The sequence below is a fragment of the Canariomyces notabilis genome, assembly GCF_033297395.1.
Source record: "Canariomyces notabilis strain CBS 508.74 unplaced genomic scaffold N656scaffold_16, whole genome shotgun sequence".
Taxonomy (NCBI): Eukaryota; Fungi; Ascomycota; class Sordariomycetes; order Sordariales; family Chaetomiaceae; genus Canariomyces; species Canariomyces notabilis.
The window spans coordinates 357,625-382,369 of record NW_027041838.1 but is presented as its reverse complement, the minus strand read 5'-3'; the positions used below and the strand labels follow the sequence as shown (position 1 = coordinate 382,369).

Here is a 24,745-nt window from a genome sequence, read left to right as displayed (position 1 = left end):
GCGCCGGCTCGCCGGGCACGACGCGGGCACGAGCAAGGCGCGCCTCCTCGTACAGTCTGTTCCTACACACGGACCGGAGTCCACCCACGGCGGCCTGGGGCCGTACCTTGCCCCGCGGGGGGTGGAAGATTATTCGGACATCATCGCCCTCATCCTCAGCTTCCGAGCTGTCAATGTCCATGGATCCATTCTCGAGGCTGGTCCCTTGATCAACAAATAAGGACGAGTCGGCATCACCTGTGGGCGAGCGAGAGCCGTGATTTTTTGGCAGGTCCAGTGCTACCCTCTTATATCCCCTCGCCTCCATTGTATGCTCTGGCGCCGGGAGAAACTCCTTAATGTCCTCCAGCAACATACGCAGAAAACGGAGTGTTACATCGACAGGACTCGGAGAGTCGCATTCTGACGGCCAATGGAAACCCCCAAGCCACACCTGGTCAAGGAATGTACCTGGGTTCTTCTGAGGCCCGTTATCCCGGACATGCTCAATAACCTGCCGCTGCATGTAAAGCAGCCCCTGCTCGGTCGGGCGGTTTCTCCCAAACCTGGTTCTCGCCGCTGGATCCCAGATGATGACTTCACACCGGCTGAAAGGCTTCCTATGCGGGTTGACCGGTCTGTAGACGGCGATCCAGGGATGCCGCTCCGGCTGACGACTGGATGGCGGATTATCGGGATCCCAGTCTTCTGCAATGGTGTAGAAAAAACCAATGTAGGTGTTGTATCCACGAAGACCAAAGGGAAAGGTGAATTTGAACCAGTCAGAAATCCTGGGAAACCTCAAAGTGAAGTCGTTGAAATGATCAGCCATCTCTAGGTCGAGCCACGAGACGGGGTACTTGAAAAGAATCCACTGGAACTTGAGTGGCCGCGAAGACAGTTCTTCAAGGCATGCAAACATGCTTGTTAGGTCCTCTGAACGATTGACGTTGCTTTGAAGAGTTCGTGGAGGCTGGGCATTCACTGGTGCCTCCTGTCCGTTCGCTTCCACTCTGTTGCCACCTTCTACCTCATCATCAGTCGCTGTAGCTGTCTCTTGAATAACTTCCAGGACTGCATCTGGGTCGTTCAGCGTGACTTTTGAGTATTTCGGGATCCGGACGAGGCATTCACCCCTCTTGTACTCAGGTGACTTGGTCGCGTCACTTGAACCGACAACGAGAAATTTGCGGAACTGATCAGCACGCAGAGTTGCCCACCAGCCAAACCAGTTGACGAGGCTCTGCTCATCGTTGGGATCAATACACTGGTCTGCATATATGACCGGGCTATTGTCCTCAACTTGCCCATATATGCCGGCCTTGGCTATGCGCAACAGGTGCAATTCACCAGCTAACTCAGCTACCCGATATCGATCATCACAATCTTCGGAGAGTAGACCGGAGAGCTTGGCAGCAATCTCAAGTTGAGCTCCGCTCATTTTTTCCAGAAGATCTTGACGAGCTCTATATTTCTCTTCAGCCAACTCACGTGTGTATTCGTGGAAGTTGTAGGGTGTGACGATTCGGTAATGAAATGTCCGGGCCCACTGAGCAAACCACTCGAGTAACTGAGCAGCGCGGCGTGGTTCGGAGACGATGAAGCTTGGTGTGAGGAGTACAGCTGACCGATACGGGAACAGCTTCGTGAGACGGACGTCTCCGGGAGGTACGGGCTGCTCCGTGGTGGATATCGACGGATAGAGCCTGACTCCGTGGACCGGCTCTGAAAGGCACCAGAATTGGTCTTTCCTCGAGATGAGACATCGATTAAGGTTTGGAAACCGGCGAAGACTCCATGCAAGCATCTCGTGAATGATCACCACCCCTTCGGAAGCAGCTTGAAGAGCTGCCCAACTTCCAGCGCGACTGCTGGTGAATATTCGGCACTCGGGGTTGCAAGAACGTAACCAATGACAGAGTGCCTGCAATGTCACCTCTCTAGAAGGGGGGATTGCTAGGAAGAAATTGTGGACACCACGCTCTTTGAGCATTGGTGGGAGAAGGTGAGAATAGTTGAACCCGAAAAATCGCTTGAGCATGAGCTCCCGATCAGAAGGCCCGTGTTCGCCAGGCCTCGGCCCCGAATCTCCGACTGCTTGCAGAGAGGTTGCGGTAGGAGTCAATGGGGCCGACATGAGCCCAAAATCCAGTAGTGAGGAGAAAATGAAATATCTGAGGAGTGCTACTCCCGACGGGCTTACTGCTTCCTGGCCCAGCGCGATCGACTTCCAATCATCGCACTTGGTTGGGAATATCAGGATGTTGTACTCAGCCTGGCTGTAGAAGAAGCCCAACAAGCCGGCTATCAGATACTCGGTAACCTGATCGAAGTACCCTTGCCCCTCTCTAGGTTCTAAAATCCCGCTGGCTAGCTGTTCGTGTACCAGCGATCCTATCTTGGTAGCCACGTTTTTGGCGAAGCAGGTGTGCCTGAACTCCAGCGTCTCCTTGGCTAGGAAGTCGGCAAGCCATGCGTGGTTTGTGGGTGATGCTAGGGGCAACCCGTTGAAGATCACTTCAACGGAAGATTGACCCAATATCAACTTCTTTCGTGAGCTCTGGGTACCCGTGGTGCCCGGTGCCAACGGTATCAAGCGGTTCTGATTCAAGATAGGCTTTTCCCGGGCAGCAATAGGGTTAGCGCTTGGAAGGGACGCCCGAGGGAAAGGGCCTTGCGGGTCCTGAGGCGGATCTCCCGTGACAGGGCTGTCAACAACCATCGATTCGGGTTCTTGAACAAAGAGAGCGTCATCTCCGGCGTCATCGTCCAAGAATCGAACCGACTTTCGCTTCTTCCTTGCGGGCTCTGCAGCCTGCTCCGGGTTCGTGACGGCCATCGCTGACGGACCGGCGCCGGGATTAGTCTCGATAGGTGTGACGGGCCCCTGGGGAGTTAGCGCGCTTGGGCTCTGAATGGAACTGCCGGAGCTTCGTCTAGCAGCCACGGGTCCCTTGCTGATATCAAAAAGCTGCAGGCTCGAAATGTCCGGCGGGAGGTCCTCCTTGTCACGACTTCGCTTCTCAGCCAGGCGACGGCGCCTATGAGTGGCGAAGAATCTCGGTTCCTTGGTCGGGTCAGATATGGCGTCCCGTAGATTCGATCGCGGTTTTCGCAGCTTGCCGCCAGTAAAGATATTTCCAGCCGGCTTCTTCGTACCCTTTTTGGCCGTGAGGGTTCTCTGAGGCTGAGGAATGGCCGCGGAATTGCCCGACGATAAGGTTGGTGTTCGGGACAGTACAGTGCTAACAACTCCTGCCTTTGATTTTCGCTCGGTGTTCAAAGGATAGGCTAGTTCCGCATTGTCTCTTCCATTGTTGGCATTACGATTGGATCTGTCGGGAACTTGTTTGGTCGGCCCTTTGGCTGTTCCTTGGTAACCCAGGCTGGGTGGATGGCCTGAATGAGTTGGTCTTGGGGGTAATGAAGCTAGGCCTGAATTATTTGTCGGCCTAGAGGGTACTGATGATAAGCCTGAGTGAGTTGGCTTAGGAGGGAGTGATGCTATGCCGGCGAGGGAAATTGCAGGTTCCGCTTCCGACCTTCTGGTGTCGGCTCTCCCCCGAGAGCCCTCAACTGCTGGCGCGGCACTTGTAGGCCGGGCGTGCTTAGGTCGTTCTTTCGCTGCGGGCTTGGGTACAAAGTCGTCTATATCGGAGTCCTCAGCAGCCTCCTCCTCGCTCGAATCCGTGAACGAATCCGTGAACGGCTCTGTTAATGGAAGGCCCAACCTTTTTCGCTTTTCATTCCGGCGACGATGCCGCATACGCCTAGCACGGACAACATCATACCATTTCTGAACATCGAAGGGCTCAAGCTCGCCAGTTGCGTGCTTGGCCTTTGTTTCCTCCCACAATGCCTTTAGTTCATCACTGAGATTCGATTCAGCCTCCCAGGTCGCCTCAACGAGCGGGAATCCAGTCCACTCTATGAGGTAGCGTGCCTGGCCTTCGTCGTCTTGTCCTTCGGCCAAGATACCCTCAACCTCATATTCTCGGTCTGGATCGGGAGTGACCCGGGGGGTAGAAGTTAATGAAATCGAATCTTCATCGGTTTCGGCGGCTTCACGAGATGTGGTCCCTGTTGAGGTTTTGACATTAACATGTTTGAACATGTCGGGTTATATTAGGAGCTCCGATGATTTGGTAGCTGCGAAGTCCGGATTTCCGACCCAAATCAATAGCAGCGCCCGATTCTACCGCGTATCGTGGATGGAGCAGGGCAACAAACGAAGAATCGAAAAGGCCAAGAGGAAACAGAGGGCCTTCGCGAATCTGCGCGTGCTAGTAGTCCGGTGGATTGATTGATTTATTGATTGATTGACCGATTGATTTCTTGGGCTTGAGTGAAATCATGTGCCTGGTAATAAAGTTAGGTTGCCTGTGATCATCGATGCAATGCGATCATATCCGACCTGACTCTCATACTAGTAACTGCGGCTTCACGGTACAACGGGTCAAGGTGCTCGTGTCCGACTGCCAATTGGTGAAGAGCTGCGAATTTCTGAGTCTCACGGTATTGGGGTTGTTGGCGAGCCCAAAATTATAGAAAACCGTGAAGTGAGTTGCGGCCAATTAGAAAACAGCGTCTTCTCTCCTGCACCTTCCACCCTAGGTAGTAGAGAGGAGGCTTTCGATAAGGTAACGCTAATCAAACAAAAGTTTGAAAAGAACACGAACCAACTTCGAATGTCCTTCTAGTAGTGCACTTCGTATCGTAGTTTGCATTCACAGACTGTAGCTTCCTACCTAAGTTATATAGGGATAGATCGTACACATAGACAGTACAAAGCTAGCTATATGGTTGCTTGTCACGGGCAAGTAAGCCTGTCATCATTTACCCATGTCGTGAATTCGATCACATGGGTTGGATTGCTATGTATCTTCCTATGCGTATCTGAACAATTGCTGAAAATCAGTACCTTATTATCGCGACTGTGGCCTTCTCCGGTTGGTTTATGTACGGATTGTGTTGGGAGTCTCTAAGGGAATACCTAACAGTAGAGGCTTGGCACGGGATTCCACTTCATTTCCAAATGTATGCGTGTGCATTTTGTAGTGGGGCTCGGAAACTGGATAGATAATGGTGGTCATCTTAAGATTTACTCCGTGCCTCCCTTAGAGAATGTCAGCCCGTGTAGCGGCTGAGGTCTTTTAAGCCTTAGTTGACCCGGTGTTGGGCAGGTCGTTTCACATCTCTCACTGTCCGGGTGTTTTGTGTCCAACGTCCAGCAACCTAAGCCTGGTACCTTAACGAGCTTAATCGCACAACCCTTCCAAACCCGAGCCCTGCAAACCTAACGCTAGCAGCGATAAGGCTGCCTGACGACCAGGCCAGCACCGCCACTCGTTGTCAGCTGCGTCCCCTGCGTTAACCAACGGCCCACCTTAGCCGCACCGATCAAGTCCTCCACTTAAACTCTCCTTTAACTCTCTGAACAATCTGCACAAGCCCCAGCACATCGTCATCTCCCGAGAGACAACGACGTCGAATTCATTGCGCGCATAACTTCGCTTCAGCCATGGCCAACGACGAGTACGATGTGAGCCTTCCTATTTTCCTGCCCTGTCTGTGGCGCTCGGCAAGGCATTGGTACTAACCAGAAGCTGTTGCGAACAGTTCCTATTCAAAGGTGCTTATCAAACCGACATCAACCCTTACCTCTCTTCTCTGCTACGGTGTTGGGCTAACTTCTCGATGCGCTTTACTAGTGGTGTTGATTGGAGACTCTGGTGTTGGAAAGTCGAACCTTCTTAGTCGATTCACGCGCAACGAGTTCAACCTAGATTCCAAGTCAACCATCGGCGTCGAGTTCGCCACGCGCTCCATCCAGATTGACAACAAGACAATCAAGGCACAGATTTGGGACACTGCGGGTCAGGAACGGTACCGCGCCATTACCTCCGCCTACTACCGGGGTGCCGTTGGTGCTTTACTCGTTTACGACATCAGCAAGAGCCTTTCGTTCGAGAACGTGACTCGATGGCTGAAGGAGCTGCGTGACCACGCCGACAGCAACATCGTTATTATGCTGGTGGGCAACAAGACCGATCAGAGACACCTGAGAGCCGTTCCCACAGAGGATGGCAAGAATTTTGCGAGTATGTTTTGCGACAGCCTCGCAGCACTGGCAAGACCAGGGGGAGGGCAATAACTGACGTGTACCAGGCGAGAATGGCCTCTCGTTTATTGAAACATCAGCACTCGAAGCCACCAACGTCGACCTCGCATTCCAAAACATTCTGACTGGTATATAATCCCATACCTCGATAACCCCACCTGAAAACACATGCTAACCCCGCTTTCCCCAGCAATCTACCAAATTGTGTCGAGCAAGAGCCTGGAAGAGGGGTCAGATGTCGCAAAGAAGTTTGAACATAGGGAAGGCGGAAATATCTCTCTCAGCGAGGAGAAGACGCAGGCGGAGTCCAAGGGCTGTTGTTGATCACTTCGGCATGATTGCATGGCGTCACGTATGTCTGGCACGAACGGGGATTCTTATGGAATGCGGCGCCGGATTTGTTAACCTTGGGACGTTTGAGGATGACTTCCTTGAGGTGTTTATTCGATCTTTCTTTTGTTCAACCGAGGTGCTTTACCATGATGGATGTTAGGATTTTACAGCGGTTTGTGACCACTACTGGTGCATGGCTTACATTACGAGGCAGTTCGTTGACTGGACGGAATAATACCTCACTTTCACTATGGCGCACAGCTGTCATGACATAGCTAAGGTAATCTTGGAGGCTGTGATTGTACTAGCGCATCTCGAGTCGAGTACCACAGTAGATGGGCCTCGATTGAAACTACCTCGGGCCGGGCCCTGCGGTCTCGCCCAGACTCTGTTCCTCACTGAATACTGGTCGCGACCCAAAACAGACCATTGGGCGGAGGTCACAGTCAAGAGCCTCGGATTAGATCTAGTGCGACGGCATCGCCAACATTCTCATGGACCAGGCACAACTGATGGAGGCGGCGCATTCAAAGGCTACATGAACTTTGTCTTTCGATGCGCCTTGTTTCATGTTTCAGCCACAGGAAAAGACCCACCCATCAGCAAGACAATGACGCTAAATTGATAAGCTTATCAGTAAGTGGGGCTCAGATGGGTGGTGAACTTTTTTCTTCAATTGTCTACGCCTTGCGACGAATCTCCAGTCCAATGCCCCGCCAAAATCACCAGCTTCATGCCGCATTATAGACGCTAGACAAAATGGCGGCAGTTTATAAATCCTTGTCAAAATCGAATGCATCCAAGGTCGATAAGGACAGCGAAGGCGGAAATGGCAGCGTGGAAAGGAAAAACAGGCAAAGGGTCCTCATTCTCTCGTCACGAGGTGTCACATACAGGTACGAATCGTGCCAGATGCTTCCTTAGGATCGCTCTCCGGCTAACAAGACGATAGACACCGGCATCTCCTGAATGACCTAGCAGCAATGCTCCCCCATGGGCGGAAAGACGTCAAATTCGATTCCAAGTCCAAGCTGTACCAGCTCAACGAACTGGCCGAACTATACAACTGCAACAATGTGCTTTTTTTCGAGGCGAGAAAGGGGAAGGATCTGTACATGTGGTTTAGCAAGGTGCCAAACGGGCCTACCGTAAAATTCCATGCGCAGAATCGTAAGTCAAGGCCATTCTAGACCGAGGGCATGGAAACATCAAGCTGACGGGTCCCGAAGTGCATACAATGGAGGAGCTTCATTTCACAGGAAACTGCCTCAAGGGGTCAAGGCCGATCCTCTCATTCGATTGCGCCTTCGAGCAAGAACCACATCTCCGCGTCATTAAGGAAATATTTCTCCACATCTTCGGCGTGCCGCAAGGGGCGCGCAAATCCAAGCCCTTCATAGACCACGTTATGGGCTTCAGTGTCGCAGACGGCAAGATCTGGATTCGAAACTACGAAATCCGGGAAATCGAGAAGGTCAAGGGCGAGGGTGGCAACGAGGAAGACGGAGAATCGAGCAAAGGGCGCAAAACGAAGGGCGGAGACAAGGACACCGACATCAGTCTGGTTGAGATTGGGCCGCGGTTCGTGCTCACGCCCATTGTGATTCAAGAGGGCGCATTCGGCGGCCCTATTATCTACGAGAACAAGCGGTTCATCTCGCCCAACCAGGTCCGGGCGGAATTACGCAAGGCAAAGGCCGGGCGCCACAACGCGCGTATGGAGCAGAAACGGGACACTTTGGCGAGGAGGCGGAATCTTGGTCTAGAGGACCGCACGAAGAAGGAAAGCAACGCTCTAGATACCCGGGAACTCTTTGCTTAGGTTTGGGAATGGAGATGTATTGCATAGCATTCTCTGTGGCTGGCGTTGTAACTGTATAATTGGGGTGATTCTAGTCCGTATTCCTAATCCTTTCGATTCTGAATCAGGTCTCGTCTTGCGCGACAGCTTCCGTGCCTCCTAACTACAGTGCACCAAAACAACTGTACTCTGCCAGGCAGAGTGCGGAATTTTCTCGACATTTTCAACACAGGTGATTCCTAATACGTATGTACCTAACCTCTTCCCCTGATTCCTGTATCGTGAGTTGTAGTGTACGGACTGACGGACTCGAGGACATTTCTATAACTCCTCCGTAAGGGGTAAGTGGGCACGTACCCATGTCACACCCTTGCTTAGCACAATCTGGGGACAGCCCCACTAATTTCCGGTTCGAGCCGATTGCCTGGGGACGCGAAATGAGGATCCATCCGGTGTGCCGCTTGATAAACAGACCACATCACTTTCCACGCTTCTGTTTTCTCAATCCTACAGCCGTCATCCATCATCGCATCAAAGGCCATCGAGAACATGGCAGTGGAAATGGAGATGGCTCCAATGAGCCATTGTTTTCATCCACTCTGTGGACTCGCAAGATTCATGGCAGACCAAGCAGGCGCTTCCTCATCATCCACTTCCCTCTCTTGTGATAGCCCCAACGCCGGGGTGGCCGTGGTTTAGGATCTTTGTTTGGAAACACACGAGACTTGACGGCTGGCGCTGGATTTGCGTCAGCGACGTCTTGTCTCGTCTAGCTTTGCTGCTTTTAATTTGTCGCAGAGTTTTGGGTATTATTTAGTGAGGTGAGGTGTGAAGCGCTTCCCGTGGATTGTGAAGATCGGTTGGGCTGGTGAGTTCCTGGATGCTTCAGAACCTTCGAGCTTAGTTATTGACTGACATGACGTCTAGCCAAGGCATTGTCCACTAACTTGCCGTCCATAACTTAAGATTGGACGGATTTGAATCAGGGGCATACATATCAGCAGACTCAGCTTCCTTCCAAGGCTTACCCAGCGCGGAAAACGAATCTCAAGATGCCACCTGCTAGCATCCGTCGGAAACGCGCTGCCGGTCAGCAGCGCGGGAGCAGGAACCGCTACCTTGCGAACTTGCCAGTTGAGATCCTCATTGAAATCATCTGCCATCTCGACTTCAACTCTTTCGATAACATGCTCCGAGTCAACAGGCGTCTCAGAAGCATCATAGAGTCGTACTGCCCGTCTATGCTTTCCGACATCATAGAACGGGAGTTCACGCCAGCTGACGGCTTCTTCTACGCCTTCAAGTCTACGAATTTGCGGGCCCAACTCTACGGGGATAAGAATGTGCAGGAAGCCAAGGATGTTCATTCCTATCTCCATGAGCTTTGCTTGTCCGGTCGGTTTCTCGATGAAGATCCCCAAAAGCCGCCTTCTGGAGGGTTTCACACGCTCCTTAGCTTTTGCCGGGTCATCAGGCGCTGGGAGATGGAATTTGGCCGCCTGCGGTTTTCCGACGCCCCGGAGTACAGTAGAAGCCTCCACTCGCACGAACTCCTCCGGCTGCGCCAGGGACTGTACGCTTGGTGGCGGTACGCCCGTTACTTTCATGGAACCATAGAATTCGAACACAGCTGCCCTCCGCGTCAGGACCTTGAGGGCTACACAGCCTGTACGTTCCGCCACTTACGGCCGCAAACCTGGCCCGAGAGCCAGCGGCGGGGCTTCATACGGCGGTTTTCCACAACGCAGCTGCACGAGATCTTCGACATGTGGGAAACTATTCGATCGGCGGTCGGAAGACAGGTTGTTCCGCCTATTCCTGCGGTGCTGGAGTGGTCTGTAAGTGAACTCTCAGCCACATTTCATCGTCGCTTTGGCAGTGTGGTTAATGGCTTCTGTGAAGGGGAACACGCTTACCAGGGCAGAGGCCGGCCGTATCGGCTGGGGCGATTTGGATGAGAATGGACAGATCCTGGCTACAGTTATGAAGCTCCGTCCGGAAGACATACTCCATCTGCTTTTGTTCCGACACCGGTATGCGACGAAAGAGAGTATTGTCGATGCTATAAGGCTAAGGCACCCGCGGTATGCCCGACCGGTCGTATCCAGCGAAGCTAACACTTCAAGAAATCCTGCTAACGTGTCTGCACAGGATCGAAGACAGCATCGAGACGTTCAGCGACGCAATCCACGATGTGCTTCGTGAGCGCGAAGTCATGGACGGCGAGGAGGGCTCGTACTTTCCGGTGCCTGGATTCCCAAGTCACCATGGTGGGATCCTCGATCATGAGGAACCAGAAGCTGAAGCCCTGCGTGCCGTACATGGCGGCGATGCTGGTTCAGACGAGCCCCCTTTCTCGTGGCTAATCCACCGCCTTAGTGTGTACAGGCCTATCATGCTTACCCCCCCTGGTAGATTACTCGCGTGTTCATAGAAAACCTGGGTTTCCGGCTTGGAGGACTTGCCTCAACGCTGTTACAAGACTTGCTATACTACATGGGTATAATTACATTTATATTGAGGGGGTCGTAGAGTTGAACGACCGCCATCTCTCCATGTGTTTAGTGGAACCGGAACCCAACGCTTGAACTTGTGAGTTGTTAAAGACCTCTGGGACCTTTGAGTGCCCCACAAATTTCCCAATTGAGACGTGAGCAACAACACAACTCGCAGCAGCGATTGAGCGGAAACAACTACTCTAGTAAGACAGACAAACCTACAGATATTCGATGTCTTTGGGATCCATTCGTTTCCCATAAGGTATCATCAATCTTAACTATGATTTGAGCATTTGTTAGAAGCAGGTTTGCAATGCCCGTTGACCTTGGCTATTCTGATAGGGAACAGTGCTTTAACGTTTAGTGGGGAGTGGCGGTGATTTATTCTCCCCTGGAGCGTTCCCTTCCTCTACTGTAACTTGCCCAGCCATGCCAAGGGCATCAACACGCAACTCATGAAGCTCAAAGGAAACTTACCTCTCTCGAAAGCAAAGCGCGCACTCACTGCATCCGAGTATAGGCTCTCATTTTGGTATGTGATCTCTTTTATTTATCGGCGTGAAGGAACCCGGCCGATTTTTGTTCGGCGCGCTTCGATGCGCAAGACCCTTCATGTTCTACTTGCAAGTGCAACCGATGCCATCTCACCAGCATTCTCCTGTCTCTTCTACCAAGCAGCCTGGTTCACCCTTGAGTATCCATCTGGCTTCCAACACTTTTCAACGTATCCATATCCATTGTTTATCTCGTGTTCGATGTCCTAACCTCTCTCAGCAGGAGATTCCTGGGCCGCTACTTCGTAGGACCCTTCTGTTCTTGAATACCGAGGTTACCTCGTCCCGACGTGACCTGAGTGTGGTCTATACGATCTTTATTGCCGTCCGCATCGCAGGATCTTGTGAACAAAATACCATCGATCTCGCAATCGTAAGCTTCAGAGAGAGAGAACAAATTCACCGCAGTCTGAGGTGAGTAGCCGATGCGAGCTCAATTAAAGTCCAAAGCGCACACACTGTTCCATGGCTTTGGATCATTGAACGTGTTCTCCCCTCACTCACCAGCCGCGACATTCTTTGCAGCGGCTGCAAGCTCTCTTATGAGGTCACGTCTATTCAATCTTTCCGAGCCATATACTGATGCTATCAGACCTGAGGCGAACGCAGTCTAACGCTGCAATATACACCATCCCGCGGGTTGGCAGCCCGGGATGGATGACAACGATAATGATGTTGCTATGGACGGTAATGACCACCGGACGGCAGACGGCGCTTCCGCAGCCTTGGGCAATGGCTTCCTTGATCCGACAACGGGAGAGAGCTCGCTCGAGCCCACTAACGGCCAGAGTCTGGACGAAGATGAAGAGGCTGATCCTACTGCCTACCCTGAACATCTACGACGGCGCGGGCTGCTTCCAACGGGCTGCTGCTACGATGACCGTATGAAGCTGCATGCCAACGCTGATTTTGGGCCAAATCCTCATCACCCCGAAGACCCGTCCCGGATCGAGTACATCATGAAGACGTTCAAGAAGGCCGGCCTTGTCTTCACTGGGTCTGATGCTGAGCTTATACGCATAATTCAGACCGAGCCAACCAAGTACATGTGGCGGATTCCGGCAAGGGAAGCAACAAGGGAAGAGATTTGCACCGTCCATCACCCTCGACATTATCTCTGGGTTGAAGAGCTGTCTCGGAAACCCACGCACGAACTCCGCCGCCTCTCCACCATCATGGACCAAGGAAGGGACTCACTGTATGTCGGAAGCATGACGTACGAGGCCTCCTTGATCTCGGCCGGTGGTGCTATTGAGACATGCAAGAGCGTCGTTGTGGGCAATGTCAAGAATGCCTTCGCCATCATTCGTCCTCCTGGACATCATGCAGAGTTTGATGCGCCCATGGGATTTTGCCTGTTCAACAACGTCCCCATCGCCGCTAAGATCTGCCAGGCCGATTACCCCGATCTGTGCCGTAAGATCCTTATCCTCGATTGGGATGTGCACCACGGTAATGGCATCCAAAACATGTTCTACGAGGACCCCAACATCCTCTACATTTCCCTGCACGTTTACAAAAACGGCGAATTTTATCCGGGCAAACCAGACAACCCAATGACGCCGGATGGAGGCCCCGAGCATTGCGGTGCTGGACCTGGCTTGGGGAAGAATATCAACATCGGGTGGCCCGATCAGGGTATGGGCGATGGCGAGTATATGGCAGCGTTTCAGAAGATTGTTATGCCCATCGCCCACGAGTTCAACCCCGATCTGGTGATCATCTCGGCTGGCTTTGACGCGGCTGCCGGAGACGAGCTTGGTGCCTGCTTCGTTTCGCCCGCGTGCTACGCCCATATGACGCATATGCTGATGTCCCTCGCTGGTGGGAAAGTGGCAGTGTGTCTCGAGGGTGGCTACGATCTCGAGGCCATTTCAAAATCGGCATTGGCCGTGGCCCAAACGCTGATGGGCGAACCACCGCCGAAGATGGAAATTCCAAAGATAAACAAGGAGGCGGCAAAGGTACTGGCCAAGGTACAGGCATACCAAGCGCCGTACTGGGAGTGCATGCGGCCTGGAATTGTGGACGTTCAAGAGATGCAGACACAGGGGTCCGCGCGCCTCCACGACGTCGTCCGCAGGGCGCAGCGGCAGGTCCTGTCTGAGAAACACGGCATGCTTCCCCTATACATACAGCGCGACATCCTCTTCAAGTCCTTCGAGAATCAGGTGCTAGTCACCAGGGCCGTCCACGCAGCGCGGAAGCTGCTCATTATCGTTCATGATCCGTAAGTGCTAGTAGTGACCAGAAGCCTCTTGAGATTACCTGTTTCACCTTGGCTTACAACCATCTACAAAGACCGGAGCTACATGGGCAACCAGACCCGCTGGACAACACGTTGGAGCCTCACAACGCATGGGTGGTAAGAGCCATCTTCTTCCTTGAATAACATCGACAGCGACTGATCAGGCAGCAGACCGACGGCGTCACTCGTTACATTGACTGGGCCATCAGCAAGGACTTTGGTGTTATTGACATCAACGTCCCCCATTATATCACGCATCCCGAGGTATGGCCCGACATTGGATCTTTATGTGGATGGATAAGGTATCTAATATTCACTCACGCTAGGACACTGAACCCTTCACACCACGAGCGAATGAGCAGACCCTCCAGGCACAAATTAAGGATTTGATGTGTTACATCTGGGACAACTACATTCAGCTCTACGACGGCGTGGAAGACATTGTTCTCATTGGAGTGGGGAACGCCTACCTTGGAGTCAAGATGCTGCTCATCAACAGACGTAAGTTCTCAACTTTTGCCCTCCCCTTTTCCAGAGATCCATTACTCATCTCCCATGACAGTGGACGCCAAGTCACGCATCTCGGGCGTAGTCAATTTTGTCAATGGCAGTCTGCGGCCTGTCAAGTCGGACGTAGATCAGGAGCTCTCGTCCTGGTACAAGGATAACTCGCAGGTCTATGTGGCGAACGATCACGCGTGCTGGTCCGACCCGGACCTCACGCGGAAGGTGATGAAGCGACGCTTCGGCAATGTCATACGCAGCCAGGTTAATGGCTTGACGCCCATGATGGCCGAGCACTTTGCTGATGTGCAGCAATTTATCTTGGACCGGGTTGCGGAGGGCGCGCATGGCGGGGATACCACTGAGGATGAGATCAGGATGAATTGAGGGAAGGGACGGGTCGTGGATATTGTTGGTGAAGAGCGAGCTGCTCCTGGCCTGGATGAGTGAGAGTTCTGGGTAATAGTGGGCGGGAGAAGCGATCAAAGGACCTCCATCCGTGTATTCCTGTTGAAGGATGTCTGAAAGGCCCACTGATTGTAAGATTAAGACTCTCAATATTGAGCAGTCATCCATGGGATCGTTTTCTGGGGATGTTGAAGGGGCGCTATCCATTTGGAGAGCGCGCCTTGGTCCCTGTAGCGATCCGACTGAGAAATGATTTTACAGTCTAACCTGCACATAACGTTTGGGCACATAACGATATCCTCGACAAGACGGTCAGAATCCTGAACCCACCGTTATTTGTATGGGAAATCGTTCGATCCTGTCTACTCCGTTAACCGTTAGGAATCTTGCTGAGTAATCTATATAAATCGTTATAGTAAGTCAGGTCTTAGTACCTGGGGCACCTTAAATGGCCTAGCTAAGCAAGTATTTCTAGCGATTTTTAGCGATCCTGGGCTAGGTGACCAGTGCTGTGCCCCACAAATATCCGTTCTGGGCAAAAGGTGGGCCACCTGAGGATAGCGATATCCGTGGTATGACGGTTAAATTCATGTGACTGCGCCAATCGTTATGTGCAGGTTAGCCTGTAGTCTCTTGACAATGGCGTGGTATGCTCGTTATCCTGGCTCTCCTGGGTCAGCAGTTGCCTTAGGACTCAGTGCTGTGGCTGTGCATCGCCTTCGATGTCCAATCCATTGGGTAATAGTGAACTGTGCAGTGTATTCTGAATTGAATATTATGAGATACTTGAGCTCTTGAGGTAAATGTACTTAGAATCAATTTGCAGTACAAAATTCCTATACAAAGTATCAAGCAAACATATGCTTTGAAGTCGGAATAAGCTATAGTATCCGTAAGCTTGTCATGTTTTAGACTGATTAGTGCTGCACGGTATGAGATGGACGCATGGCAATTATATCAGTGCAGGACAGCAATGCAAGACACTGCAGTTCATTTGCAGCGCAGCTTTCATGCTCTGCAGAGTCAATATATAAGGTAGACTACGGTCCGTCCCGTCGTCCGTAGTCGGTTATATGCATAACGTTATTCACTTGTCAGTTATGTATGGTGGTCTGAGCGTGCGCACGGCCCAACCAGGCTGAGTACCCAATATCTTCAGCCTTGAAAGTTGAATCCAATAATTTCAACCCACGAACATCATCACCACCAACGGCCAGTTTTCGACTCGGTTGAGTTTGTTGATGCGCCCGACCAGCAGAACTTCCAAAGATGGAGCGGAGTAGAAGGTTAGTGCATTTCAATAACCCTCAAGTGAGGCCTGTCTTTTTTTGTCGCCGTCAATGGTTCCCGCCGTGAAAAATCGAAGCTTTGGGCGCAGCCCGGCCGCCGCCTCCTTCTCGACCAAACCTTTGAGCGCTTCCGAGAGCGCCAACAGCCCGAAAATGCTCGGCGAACTTCGACATTCCGAAGCGGCCAACCGGACCCGCGAGGGTCACCAAGCAGTCTTGTTGCCAGCCGGTTTCTCGATTCTTGCGCCTGGAATCGGTCAACAAAAATTACTCTGTGAATCACGAAATCCATCGTTGTTTCGCGCTTGGATTTCTCATCGACCACCCATTCTCGAGCGCTTCTTCTTTCTGTCAGTCATACCGATCAGTTTCTGGCTCTCGGGGACCGAAATTTGCGGTAGCCTGCGGTTCAGAACCGGCAGCAACCTTTCGGACGCCCTCTCAAGCTGTTTCCCCGTCAGAAAATCCAAGAACCATCTTCTCTGGATAGCTAGACAATCTCCCTTCCTTCCAGTCACCGTTGGAGCGCTCGGCACGATCCGCGTGGTGTGGCCTGGGTGGGGTTAGCTTTGTGCTTTGCTCCGCCATTCAGGCCTTTTGCGACTGTCTACCGGCGGCTACATCGACAATGGATCCGAACACCTCGTTCGCGATGGGGGATGAACCATCTGCGGACGATTCTGCCTCGGGTACAACCATTCCTACTGCGTTGCCGGAAACCCCAGCCAGTTCCAACTCGCAGGAAGCTCCCACGGGTCCCAGTTCCCGGATCGGCGAGCACCTCGCTCTAGCAGTATTAGACGACCAGCAAATCTCTTTTCGACCTTTTGTCCTCGGTGAAGACGCCCAAAATTTGATCGACAGGATCGAACGTGAATTCAACGATATTCTCGTTTTTGACTCTCCCTTCGACTTGCCGCTCCCAGAGGAAGTGCAGGCGGAGTATCCCGCCGCTCATCATTTCCACTGGCATATGTTACGGGTTGCCTTCCTCTGTCGGATAGTAGAGTCACCTCCTAACGACACAGAGCCATGTCATGTGGAAGGTTGGAGACGCGTTATACAGGACAAACAGCGCAATAACCCTGCCTGGATCAAGCGATGGGTAGCTACATATGGTGTTGATGGCCTCCAAATTCTTTCAAACTCGGAATCCGAGGCGCTCCTGGGTGTTTCTCGAGACTACCTACGACGGCGTAGTGGGGGTAGAAAGCTGAGGTACCTTTGGTCACTCCAGCGCCTGGTGGAAGGAATACTTTCGCCTGGCAAATTGCCTTACACCCGCAAGGAAATCGCAGCCGCAAAACTGACCAAGCTCCGGGCACCACGTCGCCGTCCAGTACGCAACCCACTTGCTCATCCGCGCAAAGTCCCCCGAATCGGAGGTTCTCCCTTGCGGCAATGCTTCACGCCCGACAACATGGGCGAGGAGGATAGCGATGAGAGTCAGCCTCTCAGCAGCGTGGATGATACGAGTTCTGAAAGCGACGCGTCCAGCATGGATATAGACGACTTCACGAACATTATGGGAACGGTCTCCGATGACGCAAACTGGCCTGCCAATGCGACGGGTGGGAATTCCAACTTCTTGCATGAGAGCGGCATAGCCGAGTCACATGAACTAGACGAGGCTGGCAGCTACCCTCATGATACAGTCGAGTCTCCCGACAGTGGTGTGAGCGAGCATTTCGATGCAGCCTATTTCGATGCGGCCGATTTCGATGCGTCCTACTTCGATGGCGCCCATGAGAGGCGCGAGCGACGGCACAAGAGAAGACGTTCCGGTTATCTTCACCAGGCGTTTGCTCGTTACAATCTGCAACCTGCCTCTTCGAGTCGCCGAAAGACAAATGTCTTGGAAGAAACCAGTCCAGGAAAGGCAGCGACAGGCGGGGTCATGTCCGACCACGCTGTTGATGAACCGGTTGATTAGGCATCTCCGCCCATTCTTCAGCTTGAGCCAGGATCTGACGCCAGTTCTGAGCACTCGACATTTGCACTCGCGTGTCGTCAAAGCCGCCCGGATATTCTCACTGTTGAGTCAACCGCGGGGCAGCATTCAAACAACGTGCCTGGAAGCTCGACATCCTTACCTGGAACGAGTCACATGCTTCAAACCAAGGCCAATCTGTCTCGCGGTGGACGTGCTTCCAAACTGGACGTCTTGTCAATCATCACAGAGCCATATGACGATGACACCGAGTACCGGCAAACCCGAGCTGAAATGAACCGCCTCGCGGATACGTATACCCAGCTTCAGGACGCCAGACTGAAGGCGAGCATGGCACCATGTCACCCCGATGTCAGGAAGCTTGAGTTCGAAGGGAATAGTCCTCAGCAAGCTTTCTGTCTCTCTACTGCCACACCAGCGTGCTTCACTCCCCAGCGCAATTCTTCTCATATATCAGCTGCCCAATGCGATGGCGCATCCGATGAGCCGGAACCCTTTCAGAGAAGCACAGCACATCGGGGACGGGGTGGAGCACAGCGTGGAGGACATCGTGGAGCACAGCGTGGAGGATATCGTGGAGCACAGCGTGGAGGACATCGTGGAGCACAGCGTGGAGGACATCGTGGAGGGCGCGGTGCAGGACGTGGTGGAGGACGGGTCCTTTATGAGCGGGTCGCAGTACCGGTCGGAAGGCGCATGACTACGCTGTCGCCTAGCCCGCCTCAGCCTTTCCCTCATAACTCCATCCGTCTCCCGTATCATCCCCATCCAGCTCCTAGCGAGCGGATCGCAGTAACAGTTGGAAGACGCATGACTGCGATTGTCCCACCCGCCCCTCGGCTTTCCTCAGTCAACTCTATCCCCCTCCATCTCCCGCCTCGTCTAGCTCCTAGTGAGCAAATCTCACTACGGCCGGCAAGGCACATGACTGAACTTCTCCCGGACTCACCTCGGCTTTCCTCAGTTTACTCTATTTCTCTCCCATATTTCCCCCGCCTAGCTTTTGGTGGCCCAATCCATTATGCGGATGACTGGCAATTCCATCCTGGACTTTGCATGACGACTAACCAGTCCTCTATTAGGTATGAAGATGGCGAGGTTAGGCGATATGGCGCCGGCGAATCTTACAGACCTTTCAACCGTGATAGATCGCCTCGAGGCATCCGAAGCCCTCTGAGAGACAGAGGCCGAACACCGCCGGGAGCCAGCGACAGTTACGTTCCCGGCAGGTCGCCGCGGCGCCGATCTCGCAGCGCGGACCGCTTCAGACGCGACAGATCCAGGGATAGAGATGGCGGAGAGCGTTGGAGACGCAGCCGTAGCAGGGCTAGGACTCCTATTCGGCGAGTCTCACCGAGACGTAGCCCTCTCCGACGCACTCCACCTCGTTATCTGTCGCCGCGGCGGGATGATCGCAGAGACGACAGGAGAGACGACAGGAGAAATGACAGAAGGGACGACAGAAGAGATGATTGGAGCGAGCGCGCACGCTCACCGCTGCGCCGAGATTATGAGATAAGGGATTTCAGACGGCGGTCACGCTCGCCATTTGACAGAGAGAGACTGCGTCGGGAGCGATCACCCCCAAGACGATCCCCACCACCTGCCCCGCGCGGAGGCGGTTCTTATCGTCCGCGTTCCCGTAGCCCAGACCGGCGCGATCGCGATGACCGCTACTTCGGGTCATCGAACAGACGTCAGTCGCCGCCTCCACGAGATTCGGTCAACTCTTCGGCGCTCAACTCTCGGCCTGCATCTGGTAGATCCTCACCGCGACCGCCTTCCGGCCGAGGTCGTGAAGACCGGTCGAGACCCCAGTCACCGGCACGCTCTCTTCCATCATATGCACCGACCCCGGTATCCGCTCCACTCACGACTCGTGAAGCTGTAAAGCCTGCCCCGCCCCCTGCGCAATCCTTGCAGTCAACGCAGCCCACCCAGTCTGCACAGTCTACGCCCAGACCAGCCGGAGCCGATGCAACTTCGACCTCTGCCAGGTCCCCACCGAGAGGTCCTGCTGCACTGAGAGCGCCTCCTACGGGACCGGCGGCAACCAGGAATTTTACATCACCTGCAGCGTTGCAGGCCGTCCAGGCTCCCCGACACCCTCAAGGCCCTAGCGTAGCATCCCGCCCAGGCGCCACAAGTCCGACGGTTCCACCTGCAGGTCCCCGAGGATATGTACCTCCCAGAGGAGGCGCAGGTTTCCCGGGTCGCGGCGGTGGCAGAGGCAGCTGGTCATCCGGTCCTGGCCGACACATTCCAAGCGGCGGTAGCCCTTCCGTCTCGCCGACCGTGCCTACCGCGGGACACGGCGGCGTCAACGGCGGCATCCCAATTCCAACCGGCCCAAGAGCCCAGAGCTCTTCCGCGACCGCAACGGCTTCACCGTCCTCAACAACCCCAGCGGGAGCAGCCGCTTCTCCTGCTGTCTTGTCAAAGCCGTTTAACCCTCCAACTGGCCCTTCCGGCGGTCTCGGCATGACCATCCCCCCGCAGCGTCCCAGCTTTGCCCAGGGCTTGTTGAACACAATGCCTCCCATCATCCCAGGCGGCAAGATTGACCCCTCGGCTTTGGCCCCCCATGAGTCGGATCCGCACAACAGGAAGCTCAGGGAGGAGGAGGAGCGCCTTCGCGAGGAGCTCAAGATCAAGCAGGACAGGCTCAGGAAGAGTTTGATAATCTGGGATCGCCTCGAGAGGGAGGCCAAAGCTTTTGAGCTCAAGAGTGACTTGAGCGAGCGCAGCTTGAAGAACATTGCTGGCGAGGGCGTTGGGGGTGCTGCTTTCTGATACCATTCTCTGCTTGTTTTATTCCTTCCCTGTTCCTCTTTTCTGCCCTTCTTTTCTCTCTGATTCTTTCATGAAAAACTAAAAGGGAGAGAAATAACCGTGTAAGGCCATTGTTGGGTGGTGTTGGGATCAGAGTGTTGGGTAGCCGGGTGATAGAATGGGTCCCGGAAAAGAAGAGGCGAGGAGACAGAGCCTGCAAAGGCCACTATTTCGGTTTTCGATCATCGGGTTTCACATGAATTCGGCACTCGAGGAGGCGGAGCCTGCAAAGGCCACTGTTTTCGGCTCTCGATCACCGGGTCTCACATGAATTCGACACGCCACAATACGGTGTGTTGCGTTGCGCTGTTGTTTAGTCTTTTCTCATCTTCCATTGCCTGGTGTGGCAGCATGGCGAGGCATGGCGAAGCATGGCATGGCAGGGCGATATTGCATTGACCCTAAGGGGCACGGCCAAGGGTAGCCGTCATCTGGCTGATCTTGTATGGAAACAAAATTCATTGTATGGATTCAAGAGAGAAGGATGTCGTGCGATGCAGGCACGAATGAATATGGGCATCACTGCGGGTGTTGGGGGCATATGGACCAAGGGGCATATATATATATAGACCGTTACCTGGACGGAACTGGCGCCTGGAAGGATCTTGACTTTTCCCCCCTTCCACGGTCTCAAACGGGGGAGGGGATGTGAGTCGGTCAGACGGGGAGTTTGAGTCGGTACGGTGCATGCTCTACAACGGCCAGCAGTTCTCGAATACAGAAGTCTAATACAACTAAACTCGTTCATTGTGCCTCACTTTGTTGGGATTTTCGGTGATACCCGTAGAAGAGGTTGGTTTACGAGCCCCGAACTCGTACCGAGACAGAATCGTGTACGCCGGGGACGGCGCGAGGGACGTGACGCAACAGCATGATGTGAAGCTTCAGTCGCTCAGAGACAGGGCAGTCAGACTTATGATCCTGAACAAGCCCATTACCGACAAACAGGCATGGCTGGCATATGCACTCATTTTACGATGTCATCCGATGTTCCCTGAGACATGGCATCTCGAATCCTGCTGTTGTCCTCAGACTGCGAGTGAAACGAGGAGCACAATGGTAGAGGAACCCGGGATGGCGTAAATAAGTTATAGCAGGGTTCTAGCCTAGCGTGCAGCAGCTGTCACAATGACAGCATTCGCACAGGCAATATTCACTTAAGAAGTGAAAAGAGCTCCCGGATTTGCCCGAGTTACTAGCAGGAGCGACAAGTTACCAACAGTATCAGATGGGAGTTATGAGCTTGCTTGCCCCCTTCCATCACGCCTCCCAGTGCTGGCTGCAGACATATGGGATAGCAGCATCCAGCATTAGATATTGGGCACTTGCTAGGGAACGCTACTGTCCATTGAATTGAGTGGTTTTGCCATTGCTGCTATTTGGGCTACCTAACAGACTTGTCGTCACCGAGCCCAGGGCGGATTTTTATGTATCACGCAAATAGCGCCATTAACCTCCCATTACAGTCGCGCAGTGCGACCGATCTATTTGCTGGCATCAACCTTGGCAACATAGGCCAGGAGGTCGAGGACGCGGCGGCTGTAGCCCCACTCGTTGTCGTACCAGCTGACAAGCTTGACGAAGTTCTTGTTCAGCGAGATGCCGGCCTTAGCATCGAAGATAGACGAGGCAGGGTTGCCGTTGAGGTCGCTCGAGACAATCTCGTCCTCGGTGTAGGCGAGAATGCCTGCTCGTTGTTAGCGCATACTACTTACTGAACACAAGCTATGGCGCAACTTACCCTTGAGAGGACCCTCAGCAGCCTCCTTGATGGCGGCCTTGATCTCCTCGTAGGTGGCCTCCTTCTGAATACGGCAGGTCAAGTCGACGACGGAGACGTTAGAGGTGGGCACGCGGAAAGACATGCCCGTAAGCTTGCCGTTAAGCTCTGGGATAACCTTGCCGACGGCCTTGGCAGCGCCGGTGCTGCTGGGGATGATGTTCTGGGCAGCACCACGGCCGCCGCGCCAGTCCTTTGCGGAGGGACCATCGACGGTCTTCTGAGTAGCAGTGTACGAGTGGATAGTGCTCATCAGACCCTCGATGATGCCAAACTTGTCATGAACAACCTTGGCAAGGGGAGCGAGGCAGTTGGTCGTGCACGAGGCGTTGGAGATGACCTCGGCACTGCCGTCGTAAGCCTTCTCGTTGACGCCCATCACGTACATCGGGGCATCGGCAGAGGGGGCAGAGATGATGACACGCTTGGCACCGCCCTTCAGGTGGGCCTTGGCCTTCTCAGTAGTGGTGAACACACCGGTCGACTCCACGATGTACTCGGCACCGGTGTCCTTCCAGGGGATGGCGGCGGGATCCCGCTCAGTGTAGAACTTGACCCTCTTGTCGTTGACGATCAGGTCGTTGCCATCGACGGAGACGGTACCCTTGAAGGGACCGTGGGTCGAGTCATACTTCAGCATGTACTCCTGCAAGCCGATCATGGTTAGTTCTGAGACAGGCGTGCAGAGCGCCACTAGGGCGGAGCCGACTACTCACAGCGTACTTGGTCTCAATGAAAGGATCGTTGACAGCAACGATCTGAACCTCCGGGTGCTCAACGGCATTGCGGAAGACGATACGGCCAATGCGGCCGAAGCCGTTGATGCCGACCTTGATGACCATTTTGTCTGATATCAGAAACGTAAGTGAGCGAGCTTTGGAGTCGATAGGTTCTCAACGAAGAGGGGAAGTCAAGGTGATGGTTCGTGAAGTAGGAGAACTAATATGGACGAAGCTGCAGGAAAAGAAAGGAATTTTCTAAAAGCCTCAGATGCAATGTCCGGGACCGGGCAGCAATTGGTTGAGATTGCTGTTCGCGCTTTGCGCGCAGTAGGTCCGATACAGGCGGGGTGATGGAGGTGCGGGGTTGGTGGGGGAGGTGTTCAATTGCTTACCAGAGTATCTGAAGGCAGCTGTTGTTCACGGAAAGATGGCTTGACGATGAAGAGCAGATATAAACGTCTGAATAGATTTCTACAATTTCGTGGAGTGGCTGGATAATGAGAGAAAGGGAGGAGGAGCGTTGGTGGCATGAGCGAGGTAAAAAGTGTTGAGCAGCTCCAGAAGGTGGGGTGTTATTGCTCATTGCTCTTGCATCACAGATTTGCGTTTGAGGTGGGGCAACGCCGCAGAGCTCCCCTCCTTGTTGCTAGTGCAGGACCTCTGTCGCCGCTCTCGTTCCCTAGGAGGTGGCTTACAATGCGTGCAAAAATGATACAACAAGCTTCTGGCCTGCATCCTTGGAAGTAGTTCCATAAGAAAGCAGCATTTGTTCTTCGCTGCTTCCCGACCATGAGCAATCTTGCTCGGCGGGCGATGTCTTGCTTGTTCGTACCATACTAAGCGACGATCGGCCCAGCGCAGTAGAAGTCCGTCCGATTACTCGCACAGCGAATTTGAAATCACGCATTATCGTCAACCTGACTTGCGGTTACCGTAGTTATTTCCAGGCATGGAGGTCCGGTAGGGTATGGCCGAAATGTCACGGAAATCTCGGTCTAGGCTTTGGCTTCTCGCCGACTCCCGCCATCAAGGTGTGAATACCACAATGCTTGGCAGAGGCAAGCGGAAGCAAGCCGGGGGTCATCCAACACACAGCTGTCATCAGATCCGTCCAAACGATTCGGGCCGCAGCAGAGCTTGACCGTCACGCCACTCATCCAATATCAGTCATCTCGAATCCAGTATGGCCTTCTAGGCACGTGTTAACGGGAAGACCGATTGGTTTTTATCAGTTTTTCTCTCGAACACGAGTTCAAATAGCTTTGTTGGTGAGCCTTCAGGCACGATGTATGTACGTACGGGGCAAGCCCATGAAATAGCCGTCTGTATCTGTATGTATTGTACCTTACAGTACATACAATACTGTAGAGGCTTGCCGCCCATTGCGAGGCTTCCTCCAGAGGGCGCAGTGGCTGCAGATGAACCGTGTGTGATATTATCGCCACATGCAGCCCATTTCCTCAGATACCATCGCAAGCTTTACTTACCTGCTATCTCGGCCTTGGGGATACTGTGATGAAAGGGTGGTGAAGCCCATCAGCTACGAAGTACCGACCGACGTCATTCATGGGTTTCGACCCTGTCTGTCCCCAGCAAGGGGGTCGTGGTGGGCAATCTGGCCCTGAGCTCGTCGCTGCCGGCAACGTCGCAGTAATATGGAGAACGATATATTTTTCATACTCCGCTACCGGGGCGGACCCGTGATGCCCGGTTCGTTTGTAGGTA

The 24,745-nt window shown here is 53.4% G+C and overlaps 8 protein-coding genes across 8 annotated transcripts; 6 read left to right on the top strand and 2 right to left on the bottom strand.

Annotated features, from left to right (window-relative positions):
- Positions 1-1,470: 1,470 nt before the first annotated feature.
- Positions 1,471-4,487, bottom strand: N656DRAFT_830289 (uncharacterized protein; the record flags this gene model as incomplete). The annotated part of the gene is made up of 2 exons (XM_064818599.1): positions 4,394-4,487; positions 1,471-4,338 (listed from the first exon to the last, which is right to left on the bottom strand). A coding segment is annotated over exon 2 (2,622 nt), but the record flags the coding sequence as incomplete, so codon positions are not given.
- A 618-nt stretch (positions 4,488-5,105) lies between these two features.
- On the top strand, positions 5,106-6,919 carry N656DRAFT_780962 (ras-domain-containing protein). The gene is made up of 5 exons (XM_064815491.1): positions 5,106-5,521; positions 5,599-5,611; positions 5,691-6,080; positions 6,148-6,228; positions 6,291-6,919. Exons 1-5 carry the CDS (start codon positions 5,501-5,503, stop codon positions 6,422-6,424), a joined length of 639 nt encoding a protein of 212 aa, XP_064668730.1. The 5' UTR covers positions 5,106-5,500; the 3' UTR covers positions 6,425-6,919.
- A 105-nt stretch (positions 6,920-7,024) lies between these two features.
- On the top strand, positions 7,025-8,353 carry N656DRAFT_780961 (Brix-domain-containing protein). The gene is made up of 3 exons (XM_064815490.1): positions 7,025-7,329; positions 7,386-7,603; positions 7,663-8,353. Exons 1-3 carry the CDS (start codon positions 7,193-7,195, stop codon positions 8,253-8,255), a joined length of 948 nt encoding a protein of 315 aa, XP_064668729.1. The 5' UTR covers positions 7,025-7,192; the 3' UTR covers positions 8,256-8,353.
- Positions 8,354-8,936: 583 nt separating this feature from the next.
- On the top strand, positions 8,937-10,504 carry N656DRAFT_780960 (uncharacterized protein). Its single transcript, XM_064815489.1, has 3 exons — positions 8,937-9,102; positions 9,162-10,072; positions 10,137-10,504. The coding sequence occupies exons 2-3, from the start codon at positions 9,287-9,289 to the stop codon at positions 10,437-10,439; spliced, it is 1,089 nt and encodes a 362-aa protein (XP_064668728.1). The 5' UTR covers positions 8,937-9,102; positions 9,162-9,286; the 3' UTR covers positions 10,440-10,504.
- Positions 10,505-11,939: 1,435 nt separating this feature from the next.
- On the top strand, positions 11,940-14,425 carry N656DRAFT_712512 (histone deacetylase A-like protein; the record flags this gene model as incomplete). The annotated part of the gene is made up of 5 exons (XM_064811820.1): positions 11,940-13,516; positions 13,588-13,651; positions 13,706-13,798; positions 13,861-14,035; positions 14,097-14,425. 5 exons carry the CDS (start codon positions 11,940-11,942, stop codon positions 14,423-14,425), a joined length of 2,238 nt encoding a protein of 745 aa, XP_064668727.1.
- A 1,938-nt stretch (positions 14,426-16,363) lies between these two features.
- Positions 16,364-17,668, top strand: N656DRAFT_799446 (uncharacterized protein; the record flags this gene model as incomplete). Its single annotated transcript, XM_064817870.1, has 1 exon — positions 16,364-17,668. The coding sequence occupies one exon, from the start codon at positions 16,364-16,366 to the stop codon at positions 17,666-17,668; it is 1,305 nt and encodes a 434-aa protein (XP_064668726.1).
- A 2,439-nt stretch (positions 17,669-20,107) lies between these two features.
- Positions 20,108-20,479, top strand: N656DRAFT_712516 (uncharacterized protein; the record flags this gene model as incomplete). The annotated part of the gene is made up of 1 exon (XM_064811822.1): positions 20,108-20,479. A coding segment is annotated over one exon (372 nt), but the record flags the coding sequence as incomplete, so codon positions are not given.
- Positions 20,480-22,002: 1,523 nt separating this feature from the next.
- N656DRAFT_756122 (glyceraldehyde 3-phosphate dehydrogenase) lies at positions 22,003-23,502 on the bottom strand (the record flags this gene model as incomplete). Its single annotated transcript, XM_064813114.1, has 3 exons — positions 23,015-23,502; positions 22,260-22,944; positions 22,003-22,208 (listed from the first exon to the last, which is right to left on the bottom strand). Exons 1-3 carry the CDS (start codon positions 23,138-23,140, stop codon positions 22,003-22,005), a joined length of 1,017 nt encoding a protein of 338 aa, XP_064668724.1. The 5' UTR covers positions 23,141-23,502.
- Between the last annotated feature and the right edge of the window lie 1,243 nt (positions 23,503-24,745).